At 31.5% G+C, this 19,588-nt stretch overlaps 1 protein-coding gene across 1 annotated transcript; it reads left to right on the top strand.

Moving 5' to 3' along the window:
* Positions 1-10,484: 10,484 nt before the first annotated feature.
* Positions 10,485-12,803, top strand: LOC109796813 (FHA domain-containing protein At4g14490). The gene has a single exon (XM_020356627.3). It carries the CDS (start codon positions 10,881-10,883, stop codon positions 12,459-12,461), a length of 1,581 nt encoding a protein of 526 aa, XP_020212216.1. The 5' UTR covers positions 10,485-10,880; the 3' UTR covers positions 12,462-12,803.
* The last annotated feature ends 6,785 nt before the right edge of the window (positions 12,804-19,588 follow it).

The raw sequence follows: 19,588 nt of genomic DNA, 5'->3' as shown, positions 1-19,588 counted from the left end.
TTGACTTTTTAGAGCCAATCTTCAGGTGAGAGAAGCTAGAATGTAGGTTGTTTAATTTCAGGGGAGTTTAGGAACTCCATTGATGTATGAATTTTGAGAAGTGGTTGAATTAAAGAAATTCCTCATTTTTGGGGTTTTTGGGAAAAATAGGGTTTTGATGATTTTGATGTGTTGATTCGTTGCTTGTTGAATCTGAGCTCATTTTTTAGTTGTATGAAGCTTATATGTTGCGTAATTGATGGAATTAAGTTGTTTACATGTTGTTAAAGTTATTAAAGTTGTATAGTTGTATAGAAAATTGTCAAGTTGGTATGTAATGTCTATTGTTGAAAGTTGTTTTTAAGTTGTAAGTTGCCTTAAAGCTACCTATTGTTGTATTGTTGTAAAATTGCTTATTGTTGTAAGATGCCTATTGTTGTAAGATGTCTATTTTTGTATTGTTGTAAAGTTGCTTATTGTTGTAAGATGTCTATTGTTGCATTATTGTAAAGTTAAAAAGTTGGGGACATATGGTGAAGATATATGTCCTATGTTGAGATACATAGTACTAAGGTGATAAGTTAAAATTTATTTTAAAGTTGAATCCCTTAGTACTGTGTGGACGATATGGAAGTAGTCAATCCATGTCATGGTTGAATGACCAAATTAAGTAAGGTATCTAGTTAGAGATGTAGTCTTTGACTAGGTACTGGAGGGTGCATGGTACTTGGAGGGTAGTGGGTGGACTAAATCCATATGTGGATTGGTTATGCAGACCAAGGTCGTGGTAGGTTCATACCCAAACCCTTTTGCCCTGACAGTAGTACTGGACCTCCGAGTCTAAGTGGCACACTTGAGAAATCACCTATTGTTGTCTATACCTAGTTCTCTTTGGAGTTCCTAAAGATGTCCTATAGTTGACCTGGTTAAGATAGGTCAAACGTTGGATTTGGTAGGGTTTATGCCACCTAGACCGCTCAACCTCAGTTGTTGGAGATCTCCTAGTTGTATATACGTGACGACGCATTAAATTTTTAAGTTGTATATTATTGTTGTTGTTGTATTAAAGTTGCTTATAAGTTGTATGAATGAGCTGGGTTTTTATGTTGAACTGTGTGGTTGTGTTGTGATGATGATTGGATGAAGGAGTAGTATAGTATTTCCCTATACTTGTATGGTTGTTTATTGAACTTTAACTTACCCTTCTGTTTCCATGTGGATGGATTGCCATGATCATATGGTGTATGAGAGCAGATTATGGCTAGGTTGGAGCTATTGGCTGCGTCCGTTGCTAGAAGTGGAATTTTTGGTTTCTAGTGTCAGAGTTACCACCTTGGGTAACAGTTGTTGTGTTTGACCGGCACTAAGAGATATTAGTTTTGGATAACTATATAAATACCTTATATTTAAAAATTTCCATGTTTTTGTATTTATGAGTTATCCAATTTTATTATTTATCTTAGTTCACTATTAATAGTGCGATTCCACTAAGTGTAAGGACCACGATGAGTCATTACAGAGATAAAGGACTAAGCCATTTGGAAACGACTGAGCGCTTTGGGAAACATTGAGCCCTTTCGTTCTTTCCGAAATAGACTTTATTGTCTTCATAAAAGTTGTAGCCTTAGATATTAGTTTTCCACTTGCATTGGAATCACCTAAAAAGGAGGTCTAAAACTCCATTTATGATTTTTTTAGGGAGCAAATGTCAAGCTATCAGAATTTAAGCAAATTGTTAGGATTTTTACAAATTTTAACATGGTAGATAAGGGAATTAGAACCCGAGTTCTTCATGAAAATCGTAGAAAATCTTCTTTTCTTTCATATGAGATAAGAATGAGCATGATAGGAGTACTAGAACTCCCAGTGGGTTGTTTTATGTGAAGGTTATAAATGTAGGATAAAAGATTTTGATAAGTTATATGTTGATACATGTTGTATGATGGATGAATTTGGTAAACATGAAAAAAATACTTGTGGCTATTGCATGTTGTAGCATGTAGGATGATAATAATAAACATTGACATGTTATCTTTGTGTATTTAAAATGATAACGAGCATTGATATGCTATCTTTGTGATTTTGAAATGATGATGAGGATCAATATGCTTGGTATGATTAGTATGCTATTGTTGAATGAATGATGGTGCTTTGATATGCTATTATTGTATGAATTGTTAAGTGTTGATATGTTATTCTTGGTTGAGGTGTTAAACATTGGTATGTTATATATGATTGATATTATTGATTTCTATATGCATTGATTGGATGTGATGTACATAGTAGATGCATGGTGAGGTGTTGATGTTGAGAATGGATGTGGTATTAAAGCATGATGTCTAACTTAGGGCTTAAGGAGGGGAAATTATTTTGAAAATTGAAGATCCCACATAAGTTATCTTGGAGTGGTGCTCAAGTAGGCCACTGTTTGGAAAACTTTCCTTAAAAAGGTGTGTTTCTTGTAGTAGGTTTTGAGGTGTGTTGAGTTTCCTCTAAGTTTTTAGTTAGTGATTGAGTAAGGTAGGAGGTCGAGCGCTACAACTCTTAACCAAATATCTAAAAAGGTTATGTGGTTCATTGATGATAATTAGTGGGCAAATTCTATATATGACTTGGTAATGCATGTCAAGATCATGGTAAGCCTATACCCAATTGTACTACTCTTGACGGTGAAACCGGACTTTTCTAGTGTAAGTGATGAGACCCAAGAAACCAAATGAGGGATTGGTATCCCATTTTGTTGTGATCAAGTCGATGCTTCAAGCGTGAAAACAATTGGGTTGGTTCAATAGGGTGGAAATCACTTAGACTGCTTATGTTGTTAGGAGATTTTCGTAAGTGAATATGTGATGACGCATTGGTCGATATGTTTGCATTTGATGTATGTTGAGGTATGTTCATATGCATTGTTGATGTTTTGTGGGACATGATTGGACGAGGTACATGTTTGCTTTGGGTGTGCTAGCTTTCATGTATGATATATGGCGTGATATTGTATATTATAGATTGTTTTCTATATGTACATGTTTTTGAACTCTAGTTTACCCTTTCTGTTTTCATGATGATTTGGACTATGATGATTATACGTTATATAGGAGCAGATCAGGGCTAGGCTTGAGGAGTTAATGCGAACAGATGTTATAACCCTTTTGACAGTATATTATCGATGTATCTTGTATAGATATGCTCGACAAGCACTAGGACTAGGATTATTTGGGATTACTGTATACATGTATATATCTTGTTTATATCAGTATGGTTGTTTTTACTTATATACTCATGTTATATTTATCTTCCTTCCCTTAATCCTATACGTTTTAGTGATTTAGTTTTCGTTACTAGTAGTAGTGTATACAATTTATATTTGTATATAAAGAGGTTTATTTTTTTAGTGTATACATTATTTTGATAACTTTAGTCCTTTATATAAGAAAAACTACATATATTGTATGATAATAATTAATAAAGAAGATAAAAGTTTTTTTTTATATGAATGTTTTATCTTTAACATTGTCGATAAGCGTCGCCGTCTCCACTAATATATTTGTATTAGAAAAACTCCAAAAAAGCATTTAATGTCTTTTTCACTAGTTCATTATAAAGTGAATTATCCGGAGAGCGGTCATGTCACTTTTGAAATGATAAATAATTACAAATGGTTAAGTTACATATTTAATTTGAAATTTTAATTTAATTTAGAGGATGATTTAAATTACAAATGGTTAAATTGCATTTTTGGTATTTCTATGATATAAATTCAACAATTTTGGTCTTTTATTTTTAATTATGTAATTTTAATCTATCAATTTTATAAAATCTACATTTTTTTGGTCATCGGTTAAATGTTCATTTGTTGATCATTAGAATTGTAAAAATAGTTATGATCTAGCATTAAGTAAATGATATAATAATTAATATTTAATAATGTTTAGACTAAATTTTACTTTTAATTTTCATTTTTATCTCATAAAAGTGGTAAAATGAAATAAAAAGGTATTAAAAATGAGAATGCAAATTAACCTAAATATTATTAAGTATTAATGATTTTGTCATTTATCCAATATTAAATTACAACTAACATTACAATTTTAACAATTAACAAATGAACATTTAGTACATAGAATAAATTATGAATTTTATGAAATTGAAAGACTAAATTGTAGATTAAAATACAAGGTCCAAAACTACAAATTTCATATTATAGTAGAAAAAAATACAATTAAGCCATTATAGATAAAAATTAAAAAAGACAGCAAAGTATGTTGGAATATGTTTTAGTATCTTTAGTGGGGAGGATAAAATAACCTAACAATTTTAAAAAAATTAACTAGTTATTTTTATATCATTATAAAATACAATAAAAAACATTAATATTAATATCTATTGAACAAAAATTATTTATGACTTTTAAAGTATTAGTTAAATTAAAAATGATGGATTTAATTTTAGATTAAATTGATTAATTTATTGAATAAAATATATTTTTGAATTCTTGTAGATATAGTTAATTTTTATTTTAATATTTAAAAAATAATAATTTTAGCTTTCAAAAATTTTAATTTTGTACACAGTCATGAATTTTAAAATCAATTTAAACTAAAGTAGGAAACAATTTTAATTAAAAAGACAGTAATGTATGTTTGAAAATGATTGGTTTTGTTTCAATATTTTTTTATTATATACATATTATTTTTTAATACATTATTATTAGAAAACATAATTAGTTAATTTGTTATGAAGTTTGTTACACCCAACAAACTCTATAAATAAGTGTAATTGTAATTCATTTGAATTATCTTTTGATCAATATGAAATATTCAAAGGATTATTCTCTCTATTTGGCTTATGCTCATGATTTTCATCCTTCCCATACCCTGCTTTCCAATATGGTATTAGAGCGATACCTTTAATCTTTCATTACAAAATAACTTTTTGTTGTCCCTCACAAAGACCTTTTCTCTATAATTTTTGTTCCACCATGCTTCATCATGGTCTACTCTATCATCCCTCATTTATGGAAAAGAGTTAAGATAGAGACGAAGAAATCCTTACATGTTCCACTACCGAAGACTACTACTGCTATGGAAAAAAGATCTTTTACTCTTCCAATTGTTTTAGTAGCACATTCCACTGTTACTATGCAATCCGTAGAGGACGGCTCAATCATTAAAATAGAGTCATACCTTTCATCTTCCGCAAGTGTAACAGAATCACCTTTTGTTGCCTTCTTTCATATTCTTGCATAGAGCACCTCATGCATTTCTACTATCAAACACAAAATTAGTAATGTAGCCTTCATAAACATAGAAGAAAATTCAACATCCCTGCCCCCACCTTCCTTCGATAGTGCAGTTACTCGTCGTCGTCATTATCAAGATCAAATTCATTAAGTAGATCGTCAAGCATTAAGCCTTTGCTGTCATGGTTCACCTTGAAAAAATTATGTCAAGTCCTTCAAGCGTTCAAAGCTTGAAGAGGATGTTTCAATTTCTTCCAATAGTGACATTTGCACTTGATATTAAATCTAGCATTGGTTTTTGTGACTTAGTATTTGGCAGCAATAATTGGATTAAAGATGAAGCAAGGGTCGATCTTCGGAAGATGGTTCTGTTCACCAATGAAGTTGCAAAGAAAGAGAAAACTACATATATGAGCAATTTCACTGTCACCATTGTTGCATTCATCTTTGAAACCACAGAAAAATCACAAAAACTTGCTATTGAAGTCTTCAAGAAAATAAATGAATATATGATCTCTACAACACCTCCACAACACACTATTCTCATATTTGATCCCAGAAGAGCCATCACTTACTTCATTACATGTTGCCTCCCCATTATTAAAAATTTCAGAATTGTGTTGCATATAATTTGTCTTGTAACTTTCATTGTCTCATTCACAGTTTGACATTTCATTTTTTTTTTAATTTCAAGCTAGTTATGATTACCATTGCCTTGAGGGGGGATATTAGAGAATATAATTAGTTAGTTTGTTATGAAGTTTGTTACACCCAACAAACTTTTATAAATAAGTGCAATTGTAATTCATTTGAATTATCTTTTGATCAATATGAAATATTCAGAGAATTATTCTCTCTATTTGGCTTATGCTCGTATTTTTCATCCTTTCCATACTCTAATTTCCAACATCATAAAGAAACACAACAATATAGGTTATATCGATGAATGTTGAAACGACTTTCTTACGGTTTTAACATAGGAGGTCACCCTTGAGGTGTAGATAGGAGGTGGCATGAATGGATAAATATCAATTAGCTTATACATACAAAATCAAAATTGACAAAGTTTTCTAGTCAAATAATTGAAGAACAAATTTTGAATTTTGATATATTGTTGTGGCTTACATGACTTTTTTAAAATTGAGTCTATAAATATTTGAAATCGAGTCAAATTAGTCGAATAGTTAAAGGTTGTTTTAAGTAATGGTTGAAAAATACAAAGACATGACAATAACTACTTAGACCAGTTAATTTACTGATATACAATCATGTACCCAAATTTTGAAAGACACACAAACAATTAGATAATTATCTCTTTTAGAGATGGACAATCCTTAAGATTATAAGTTCATATCTACCATCGAGATAATTACCTCTTTTAGAGATGGACACTCCTTAAAATTATAAGTTCATATCTACCATCGGGATGAAAGAAAAAATGTAAAACAAAGATAAAGTAATGAATGATAAGAAAGATTATTATGTTGAAATGTTATGTATGTCATGATTTAAATGTTATATATGATATGTATGCGATGTTGTGTTCATAGGGCACTCACTGAGACTTATTAAAAGGAATTTAAGAAAATATGGTTTTATTTTATATTTTTTTATTAGACATTTTATTAAAATTTGTTTAGAAAGATAAAGTTAAAAACCCAGTGGGATTGCGAAAAATCTCTTGTTTACAAATGTATAGTTAGATTTAATAAAATGGGTAGGATTTAGTTTAATTTCTTCATTTTTCACGATAAGTGTTTATACATGTATTATGGTACCCTGCGTTGCATTTGGTATTAGAGTAGTTTAATTCAAGTTAGACTATGGTTACTACAACTGAAATTATATATTATGATTTTTTCTTGTTTTGTTATGTCATAATTTATAGTTGTTTTATCATGAAATATTGGACTCCATCACCTTACTATTTTGTGTATTTCAAATGAGACATATGGCTAGGGAAACTCAAGAGAGGGTAGTTAGGAGTGTGCAGTAAAAACATGACATTAAGAAGAGAAAAAGTTTAGGATCCCAATAACCTAAGAAACCAAAGAAAAATAAGATTTAGGATAAGAGAAAAAAATGTAGAATTAAGGGATGTCTCAATTGTAGAAAAATCATGAAAGAGTGTACTTAGATATGTGAATCTAAACATCAAATTTTGAGGACAAAATTTATTTAAGAGAAATAGAATGTAATATTCTCTTTGACACGAGTCTCTCTTTATTCTCAAACGGTGGTGTCAATCTCTAATAAAGGGAGGTTTTAAGACAAAAATAAGGGGGAGCTCATTAAGATAGATTATATAAGTTCATATGTCACACAAAGACTTAAAAGATAAAGTAAAATAAAAATAAGGTAATAAATGTTTAGAAAGATTAATATGTTGAAATGATATGTATGTCATCATTTAAATGTTATACATGATATAATATGTATAGTTCTTAATTCTGAATCATAATATTGTAGGAGTAACTATAATAGATAAAAAAAAAAGTGAACTTTTCCTATTTCCACCATGGAAAACTTAATTTGCATTGAGGATGTTTGTTATATGAAAAACTTATACTTTATAAAAAATATGAAATTAAAAATATTAGTTTTTTGTATTTGATTTATTATTTAAAAAATAACATTTATAAGAAATTTTATTTTCTGAGGTTAAAAATAGTTTTTTTATAAATTTTTCACAAAATTATTCTTATAGATGTGACAAACTAATTTTTCTAAGATAAAAATAAGTTTTAATATAGTAAAAACATTATGTTACTTTTAAAAACATTAAATAATTTTTTTATGGCCAATCAAACATATTTTTATAATTATCTTGCATGAAAAAATTTGTTATGTAATCAAACGTCTCTTCTGTGTGCAAGCTTTTATAGATAATCTATGAATTTGAATAGACAAAAATTAACTCAATAAATATAAATCGAATTATTTCAATATTCGAATCAAACTAAACTCGATCTAATCAAAACTCTTACTTAATAATGAGTTTAGTGAATTTGAGTTATAATATTGTACAATATAAAATATTGAATTTAAATTATATTTTGTATTAATGTTAAATATTTGAGTTAATAATAATATAATAAATTAATAAATTTATTTTAAAATTTAGTATATATTAATATCTAGGCTAAAAACCTATTTCGGTCCTTTATAATAATTGTTTGTTTCAATTTAGTCCCACTTTTATTTTTGGTCTCAATTTGGTCCCTAATAAATTAATTGGTTTCAATGTCGGACTTCCGTCTAAATTATTTAAATGAAGTTAACTATTGGCCACGTGGATGCCACGTATATGCATAGGTGGATGCCACGTGAATGCCAAATTTCTTGAAAACACCTGGAACCAGAACGACCCGTTCTGAAACTATAACGGGCCGTTCTGGATGCACTATTGGTGTGTTAATTTTGCATCTGAAACGGGCCGTTCCAGATGCAAAATTAACACACCACCAGTACATCAGAACGGTCCGTTCTGAAACCAGAACGGGCCGTTTTGGTTTCAGAACGGGCCGTTCTGGATTCAGAACGATCCGTTCCAGAACGCCAGTTAAGTGAAAATAATAGAATATTCTATATTAATTTTATTAAAAATACAATAATTTTGAAAAATATTTTTTTATGGTAAAAATTTTAAAATTACTTATTTTTATAAAATATAATTGTCTTATAAATAGAGTGATAATTTTTCCTTTTTCTCTTTCTGTCTGAAGAAATATTTAAGTGTCACTTTATAATATTTTGCAACTTATTTAAAATTAGAGGAATAAAATAATAAAAATTAATAGGATAAACATAATAAAATTATTAATTATTTTCTTTTAGTGTCCTCTAAATTTTTATACTCATTTAAAATAAAAATATTTTATATGTTAATTTGAATTAATTTAACGAAGTATCATACAATTTTTAATTTTTTAAAATTTTTTATAAATTTGAGCTATACATGAAAAGCTTTTTAATTTAACAATTAAATTTTTAAAAACTTAATATAGAACATTAATTATTAAGTAGAATAAATCTATCAAGACTTACTCTTGAAGTAAGTAAATTTTTTCTTCATTAAAAATGAAGATAATTTTACCACAAAATAAAAAACAATTAAACAATAAAATAAAATATAAAAAAATATTAATGTATTTATTATATTAAATATAACAACATAATTAAAATATAATTAATAATATATATTTTATAAAATTATTAATATTTTATATATAAAAAAAGAATGAAAAAAATTTTAGTGGGGGCAAGTGCCCCCACTATGATTAACTTAGATCCGTCATTGCATGTGGTTGTGTGGTGAAATGTTAGTCTTGTGTATCCTCTTCCTTTACTTCAGGTTCTATCTCTTTAAGAACAGGTTTTTGTTATTAGGATACATCGTTAATGACTTCAAGAAAAAATACCATGTCATTTCATCCTTTACTGTATAGTGTTAATTTGGTAGTAAGTGGTTCAGTTTAGTTTGACTAACAATGAAATAAAATCTGCTACCATTGTCTTTAGTGATACACTGCATTATCCTTAATGATATACTGTATAGCCCAACTGTTTAACAATTGAAATTATCAATTTCCATTGACAATATTATTAAATCCAGTGTTTGAAATGCTTTGTACCAAATCCACCTGGATGCCAATTTTTTTAAAACACCTGGGACCAGAACGGCCCGTTCTGGTTGCACTCTTAGTGTGTTAATTTTGCACCTAGAACAGGTCGTTCCGAATGCAAAATTAACACACCAAGAGTGCACCCAGAACGGCCCGTTCTGGTTCCAGGTGTTTTCAAAAAAATCAGGATCCACTTGTGCATCTACGTGGCATCCACGTGACCAATAATTAACTTTATTTAAATAATTTGGACGGAAGTCTGACATTGCAACCAATTAATTTATTAGGAACCAAATTAAAACAAAAAATAAAAGTGAGATTAAATTAAAACAAATAATTATTATAAGTGACTAAAATACTATTTTAGCCTAATATTTGTATGAATTTATAACATTACATTTCTAACAGAATATCACATATCTATTATGAATTTATAAAAAAAAAAATTGAATCAATTTAATTTGATTTATTTTTGATCGAGTTATTTTTCTTTTAGAAAATAATCAAATCCAATTTCATCGAAGTAACATATTCAAATTTAATCCAATTGGACTTAATTACAGCTCTAATTTACAGCATTAGATACTTTTATTTTATTTTTGTTCTTTAATTTTTACTCCTTTTCCCAGTTTACCTTTGCCCCATTTTTTCGTCTCCGCCACCGCCTCCTCATTAAGCCTCAAGGTTTGTCTTGCTGGCGGCGGTAGTGGCTGAAGCTCCGGCGAGTCCATTTTTGGATATCAACCCCAATCACGGTCGCCAACACTTCTCTGAAACATACAATTTTGTTGCATTGCTGCTGTTTGCATGGGAGGGAAGTGGTTGGGGTGCGATGGAGATCAGTGCGAAAAAGCGAAGGGAAAGGGTGAAAAAAGTAAAATAATCTGAACCGTTAATTTTAAATGTATCATCATATCTAACGGACCAAAAACACTCAAAATGTGAAAGACATTGTGAAGTCTCCAAGCTATTATTATTTGAATTGTTTTGAAGTTAGCGTGGGCGGGAGAAGAAGGTGGCAATTTTTTGTTGGCAGAATGGAAGAAGAAGAAGAAGCTCCGATTCTGAGACTAGAGATCCTGCAAGGTCCTCGACAAGGTGAAACCCTAGAATTCAAACCCAGATCCGCAGTTCGAATAGGTCGCGTCGTCAAAGGCAACACTCTCCCCATCAAGGACCCCGGCATCTCCTCCAAACACCTCTCAATCTTAACCGAATCCAACAAATGGGTCCTCCGCGACCTCGACTCCTCAAACGGCACCGTTTTGAACGGCTCCAGCGTCCCTCCCAACACCCCCTTCACTCTCCACCACGACTCCACCATCAAGATCGGCGAACTCACCTCCATCCACGTCCTCTTCCTACAACCCCCCGCTCAATCCACGCTTCCGCTTCCTCCCGCCCCACGCGCTAGAGGCAGACCCAGAGCTAGGGGTGCCAAGGGTAGGGTTCAGCCTCAGAGCTTCGACCAAAACGGCGACGCCAGTGTGCTAAACGCTGAACCTGCGCGCGTGCCTGCACCCGCGCGTGTAACGCGGAGGTCCAACAGAGAGCGGAGTGCGGTTAGGGTTTGCGATGATGCTCCGGAGGAGAAGGGGAGGGAAGAACCCAAGAGTACGCGGGATCCGAGTTTGATTGAGGTTTCTGATTCCAGTGTTGGGAATTTGGATGTTCCCGTGGAGGAACTGAAGAAGGCGCGCGTGAAGCGAAACTTGAAGACCGCGCGTGCGGTGGCTGGGAGTGTTGAGGGTGGAGTTGAGAATGTTGAGAAGATGAAAAGTAAGGGTGCTGCTGGAAAGAGGGAATTGTTGCAGAAAGAGGTTGAAGGTGGGAGAGAAAATGAGAATGTGAATAGTGTGGTTAGGGTTTGTGAAGATGCTCTGGGGGAGAAAGTTGAAGAACAATACAAGAGTACGAGGAAACCGAGTTTGGTTGAGGTTTCTGATTCCAGTGTTGGGAATTTGGATGTTCCCGTGGAGGAACCGAAGAAGGCGCGCGCGAAGCGAAACTTGAAGACCGCGCGTGCGGTGGCTGGGAGTGTTGAGTGTGGAGTTGAGAAGATGAAAAGTAAGGGTGCTACTGGAAAGAGGGAATTGTTGCAGAAAGAGGTTGAAGCTGGGAGAGAAAATGAGAATGTGAATAGTGTGGTTAGGGTTTGTGATGATGCTCCGGGAGAGAAAGTCGAAGAACACAAGAGCACGAGGAATCGGAGTTTGGTTGAGGTTTCTGATTCCAGTGTTGGGAATTTGGATGCTCCCGTGGAGGAGCCGAAGAACACGCGCCTGACCCGAAACCCGAAGAACGCTCGTGCGGTCACTGGGAATGTTGAGAAAAAGAAAAGTGACGGTGTTACTGAAAAGAGGGAATTATTGCAGAAAGAGGTTGGAGATGGGAGAAAAAAGGAGAAAGTGAATAGTGGTGATGGGAATTGGCCTGATTTGAATAACATGACTCTTGGTGAGTGGTTTGATTTCTTGGAGGTTCACTTGCCAAAGCAGATAATTGATGAGACTGAAGAGATTATTGATTCGATGATGCAAAAAGCTGAGAGACTCCGCGAGTACATTGCAGAGATGCAACAACAGAATAATAAGGGCAAAATGGCCATGGAGGAATAGCCAACTTTTTAATATATGTGCACTGTTAGATTGTTAGTAACCAGATGATTTTACTAAGTTCTTTTACTTGTTCTGTTTGTAAGTATGCTGACAAAGAGCATGGTCTTCATAAATTTAGTTCCTCTGCACAGTCTGTATTATGTTGCTGCGAATCATATATTATTTTGCAAGGTGGTTAATATTTTTTTCTTCTTCTGTTATTAGATGAGGTTTGAGGACTGCTACTGCTTAGTCTGCATTGGGCTTAAGGTCTTACTTGTGTAGTAGGGTTTTAATATTTTTTCTGGAACCTTCTTCTCAAAAGGATTATACGGTTGAAATGCTATTTCTTGGCAAGAGTTACATCCCTATGTTCATTTTTTTGTTCAGTCGTTGTGTATGTTATGCTGAGTTGTATATGCAAATTACATTTGTGCATCACAGATTGAATATACTTGCTCAAGTGGACTGCCAAATGTCTATATTTATATTAATTTGGACTATTGAGTGAACTTTGCAAATGCTCGATGGATTGACTCCCAAAAACTTCACTTATTAATTTTCATACACATTTGATAAGCAGTACAATGTTTGCTCTTGTGAAATGAATTCCTTTATTTGTGGCAGACTAAACGTAGTGTATGTTGATATGAAGTACTTGCGTTTGGGTTTTAGATACCATTTATAAATCTTAGCAGTGCAATTAAATTGATATGTAAGGTTTGCTGTATAGCGCACCTATTTCTTTTGAATTTTTAGTATCATCTTATGTTATTGAAGGCTAATACACCTATTAAACTGTATATTATTGTATTTTTAGATGTCCCTGCTTCCCATCATATCAGAATTTATTTATTTATTTTTGTCTAGTGTGTTTGATTTGTGTTGTAGGAGAGTTTTCATTTTTCACATTAGTGTGTCACATAACCTGGTTCTACGTTTCTTGCGTGCAAGGCCGTTTCGTCATTTGAGTACTACAGGGTTGAGGTGTAGTTGGGAAAAACATTCTTCATCTATATATCTCATCGGTTTTTCCATTTCAACCTGATTGATTGAATTTGTTGAGATACTCAATGTCAATTTGAAGTTGTGGGTACGAAATTTATAATAAATTATTTACTTTCGAGCACCTGTGACAGTAGTTTTAAGGATAAGTATGCAGCTGAAATATGAGATAATTTTACCTTTTCTTGTTTTCTTTTATCGTTTTACTAAACTGAGTTGCTTTTTGATATAGTTTTGTCACCTGGATACACATTGTGACTTCACCTGGATATACATTGTGACTTTTGTTCTCTTTCCATAGGCTGGGTCCATGGGCTAAGGAGGGTAGTATGTTCTAGAGTCTCAGGTTCAATCTCACAAATAGGAAAATGATAATGAGAATAAAAAGGTAATAAATTCTTAATTTTCCGTGTAAGCTATGTTACGAGTATGTTTGTTCTAAGAAGTTATGGAAAGTATGTTTTATCAAATTCAGTGTTCTGACTTCTGAGTTCTGATTTCTCAATGTGTGTATATTGATAAAGTCTGATTTTAGGAGTTATACAAATTTCTCCCTTTTCTCATTCCTAATTCACCAAGTATGTGATGGTCTGGAAGCATCTGGTTATGTTCGGGAGGCTTTTATATGAAAATGAGAATCATTTTTATATATAGATATAGATTAACGAAGGCCCTTAAATTTTAAGATGTACAATTTGATGTCTTCCGCTTGATTTCTGAGTTGGTTATTTTATAGCACTATAGTACCATTTTAAACTTGTTTTTGGATTCCCTATTTTGATACTTTGGTTTTCTGGTTTAGATGTTATTCAAAACCTTGTTAAGTATCTCAAATTTTATTCTGGTTTCTTAACTCGGGGAATCCTGTGATTTCTGTTTTATTTTTCTTATTTTGAAGTATGAACCTTTATGAAGCATTTTCAATTCTGTTCTGCTATGTCTATTTAAAACATTTTGACATGTCTTAATTTTTGTCCTATCCTGGATTTCTAGCTCTAACTTCTAGTTGTGTTTAAAAGTTCTATAGAGTATCTTGAGTATTATTCTGTTCTGGTTCGTGTTTTAAAAACCACCGGAAACTTTTGGAATCTTATTATAATGTCTCTACCCTGGTTCTGATTTTGAGGAGACTTGTGGTTTTTGGTCTGATTTCTGTTTACTTGCATCATTTTTGAATTTGGATTTCTATTTCGGTCATCTGTTTGGTGGTGGAAGTCAGATTGTGGTTCGAAACAACTTCTGATGAGTGTGTCCTAAGCTTCAATTACTGTTTTGTTTAAATAAATACACAAATTTATTTAGCACTTCAAAGTCAGTTTTGGATCTATGAAACAAGTTGTTTTCAGTATATTTCTTTTAAAGTAAAGAATTATAACATGTTTGGACAGTGGGCACCAAAACAGTAACCCAAAATTGGTCCAGCTCATCCTCCAAAGCTTTGGCTCTCATGGGCCAGGACAAAAAAGTTCATAGGATCAGAAAGCTCTCTTATAAAAAAGTCAAAAAGTCACAAAGTCCTATGGGCTAAGGCCAGCCATTGGCCAGCATTTTTTCTTTCTTTATTTTTTTTAATAAAAATAATAATATTCAACTGTTAAAAAGTAATTATAGTTCATTGTATAATCTCACTCCATACACTAATTAATCCATTTTATGAAATAAATTTCCTTTGTTTTTAAACTTTTTTTTGTAAACAAATCTTTAAAATAAGATAAGTTTATTTCAAATTAGAAATAATGTTTAACCAATATAAATGATTTAAAAATTATCATTTTAATCAAAATTAAGGTGACCACATTTTTATTTATTTATAAATTTAAGATAAACATATAAACTAATAAAGAATAATCATAAACAAATACTTGATGTTTTCGAGTCTTTGAAAATTTCAAAAGCACTGTTATACTTGATTGCACATTTAAACATTAAATTAGTAAAGTTTCACTAGATATCATGTCAAATATGAACCGATCCTCATATCTATTTATAATTTTAAGCAATTGTAAATAGAAGTTTTTCATAAAGAAATACTATTAGTTATTCAAACAAATTTTGTAACTTATAGTTGCATAAAATTAAGTTTTCTGTAGTAGAAAATTAATTTCTTCTTAAAAAAATTATTTATATACTATTCAAAATTTACTATTAGATTAAAAGTTTTTTTCTCTTAAATTATATATATACATAATATTTTATATTAATTTAAAATTATTTAATATAAAGTTTTATACACATGAATTTATGAATTCATATAAAATTTTAAATTAAATAATATTAGAATAATATAAAATTATATATATGTACGTGTGATTTAATTAAAATAAGCATGTTTCAGATTTTACATTTGAGAATACTTCTATGTGATAAGTGGAGGATTAAACCCTTTTAGCCCTAGCCCTAGTCCTAATCATGACTCTCTTTTATTTAGAGTTGTGTGGATTAGGGAGTTTGAGTTCCTCCATTAAGTTTTTATTTAGTGGGAGTGATTTAATAGGAATTATAATAGATAAAATAAAATATTTGTGTTCGATGAATAGTATTTAAAGAGAATTATAAGAAATTAGAAGTGAATTATTTTATATATCATTTTAATGGGCAGGATTATTGTGAAATTTGAGAGACATATAAAATTACGATACGTAAAAAATAATATTTTAAATTATATTATAAAGAGAAGGTAAAATAATAATTATAAGTAAAATTTATTTTACATAAATTCAGTTATATAAAATATAACTTAAAAATATTAATTTCATTTTTTTCACCTAATTTTACTCTACTAAACTACAAATTTCACTCTATTACACACTATTTTACATATACTTTTATCAAATTAATTCTCATCCATTATTTCCAACTCTCTTTTTCTTCTTTCCCTAAAACATAAGTGAGATTAAAAAAATAGTTATTATATGAGGCAAATGGATTAGCACCGGAGTCATGAGTGAAATTTAGACCTCTGGACACCATTGAGCGTCGTATATACTTGGAAAGAATTTCAGGGAAGTTCGTTTCACAGTAGGATGACCTTTCTCATCACTACAATGCGTGAAATCGATACTTTTGTAACTGCTTATGTCCCAGATTGAAGGGGAAGCAGGTGGCAGTGGATGTATATATGCAATATTCATCTGGTGTCTTTGCTGAGCACTAGCCAGTAAAGGAGAAAAGAGGTTGTAATTAATATAGTATGAAAACACCTTTTAAATAGCATATTATCATATTTTTAGATCATTGATCCACATGTATTTTCGTAATATCATATATAGGGTATTTTATATATTTTTTTATTCCTTTAAAATATGTTTCTTAAATTTAATTAAAACTTTACTTGATTTAACAACTAGCTAAAAATTTGACTATCTCAAGCCATTCTCCTTTTATTTTTATATGTATAATATTTTAACTATTTATCACTTTCAATATCATTTTCATATTTATTTTTAAATTAAATTTACATGTTCTATAAACAAATTATCAATTAGTTAAACATAATCTTGGATCATAATAAAAATTATTTAAAATAATTTTGTTTGATGAACGTCCTTAAAAAGAAGTAATATTTTAACACATGTAAGATTAAATGTTTATTATATATAGCTAAATTATATATATAAATATATATTATTTAAAAATATAAATTATATTAAAAATTTATATAAATAAATATTTTAAAATGAATTTTAAATTATTTATAATATATATTTTATATTTTGATGATATTATTTTTAGATACGAATAATTTATTTTAAACATATTAAAACTTATTTCATAAGTAATATAATAAATAAAAATTGAATTAAATAATAAGTTAAAAAACTATAAACTCAATAAAAAAACTCTTAAATAAATATTCATAAAAAAAATAATTGTTCATCTTTAATATATATAAGAGTAAATTAAATATTTGAAAATTCAATGTAAGACAAATGTCATTTCAAAATTTTAAAATGCAATAATATTATTCATAATGATAACTTTAAAATACTACCACAATCAACACATTTAAACAGAATGTTGCTAATACAAAAAATAAAAAAATAAAAAATTATAGATTAAAATAATAGAAAATTACACTAACACTCAAAGTGGGGTTGCTTGTCAGCCGGCTTGACAAATCTTTTTCAGTAAAGGTGTTTTTGCCACACGCAATCTCTTCTATTGGAACTTCTTTAGTTTCTGACAAAAGTTTGTAGATGAAGATATTCATGACTACTACAAAAAATCCAAAAGAAAATGAACAATCCAAACTTCATGTGACATAAAATGGCAGTGAAAATTTGAGCAATGGCAAGGAGAAGATCATGTTGGTGGAAACATTGATACTCTGAGCTGCAGATTGAACTTGAAGAGGAAAAATCTCACTGGGAACCAACCACCCCAAGACCATGCAAACTTATATGCAATTGCCACTGTTATCAACATCTGCACGAACGCACACCCAAACACATGTTTATTAATTATTACTTAAGTTATGTACACATTAATTGTAAGTTTAAACAAAAAATACCTGACACACGAACATCTGAGCCCCACTAAATAAGAAAAGAGTGTAGAAAATAAGAGACGAGTAATACTAAAAATTGTGTGGACGTAGCAACTTGTAACGACCCGCCACGGTCTCTACACTTAGTGGAATCGCACTACAACTAGTTAACTAAGAGAATATTAAACTGGATAACACATACATACAGACATAAATATAAAGATCGAAATAATTAAGTTTCTGTATATAAAATATAGCACCATATATGTACAGTCATCCCAAAATATTCCTTAGTGCCGGTCAAACACTGACAAAAAAAATGTTACCCAGTATGGTAACTCAAAACACGAGACTCAGCTCCTCGTCTCACAACGATCATCTCTACTCCCAAGCTATCCCTGACCTGCTCCCATACCAAGTATGATCATCGCAGTTCCACCACATGGAAAACAGAAGGGTAAGCTAGAATTCAAAGATCAATAATACAAGTACAGAATAAAAATTCTATACTACACATGCATCCCAAATCCTGTCCCTAAGGAACCTTTCATCTCAATCAATCATTCATTCCCCAAACATGAAGTCAAACACCACACTTCATCATATTAATAATCATGCAATGAATGCAACTCATGACAGATAGGCATACATATCAATCATCTAATGCGTCGTCACGCATACACCTAGGAGATCTCCATAACAATAGAGCTGTATAAGTGACATTCCATCCTACCGAAACCACCCCAACCGTTTTCACGCCCAAAGCGCCCGCTCAGTCACAGCTAAACAGGATATAATCCTCCCTCGGATTTACTCGGATGATGTCACTTACACACTTGGAAGTCCAGATCCACCGTCAGGTATAGCACAGCTGGGTACGGGCTTACCACGACCTTGGCATGCATTAACCAAGTCAATTGTGGAGTTCGCCCACCGACTATCCGCAAGGATCCACGCACCTTCCTGAGTACTTGGTTAAGGGAAAAACCCTCGACCTCATACCCCGCTCCAACACTAGCTAAGGACTTAGAGGAGACTCACCCAACCCAGTGGCCTATCTGAGCACCACTCTCCCAAATCCAGTGGCCTCCCAGAGCACCACTCTCATATATTAGTGGCCTATCCAAGCACCACTCTCAAGAGACTCTATGTGAGCTCTTCCAGTTCGAAATATTTTTCCTCTCCTCAAGTCCTAGGCTAGACTCATGCCATAGGCATCACATGCAATCATGCATCATACATCATAATGGTCTGCCCACCATCATGATCAACAACCATACACATGTCATAAGACATCACATGCAATAATGCATCATACATCATAAATGGTCTACCTACCATTATGATCAATACATACCATATGAACGTATCATATTCAAACATTCATATATATCATCACAAAGCATACATATGAATCACACCTCACCATACATCATATATCATACATACATGATCTAAAACTTCAACTTTAAACATGCATAAGCATCAATTCATTCATAAATATATTCAAGCACAGTGCCGTCAACTCGCGCCTGGCCTAACACCAACCCAAGAGCTCTAAGCTCTTCCACGCCTGATACGCTCAACCTGCGCCCGGCCTAAAACTATTCAGAGAGTTCAAAATTCTCATCCAAACTAACAAATTCAGCCACATGCA

This window comes from Cajanus cajan, chromosome 3 (assembly GCF_000230855.2).
Source record: "Cajanus cajan strain Asha chromosome 3, NIPB_CcT2T_4, whole genome shotgun sequence".
Taxonomy (NCBI): domain Eukaryota; kingdom Viridiplantae; phylum Streptophyta; class Magnoliopsida; order Fabales; family Fabaceae; genus Cajanus; species Cajanus cajan.
This window is presented reverse-complemented; position numbering and strand designations above follow the sequence as displayed.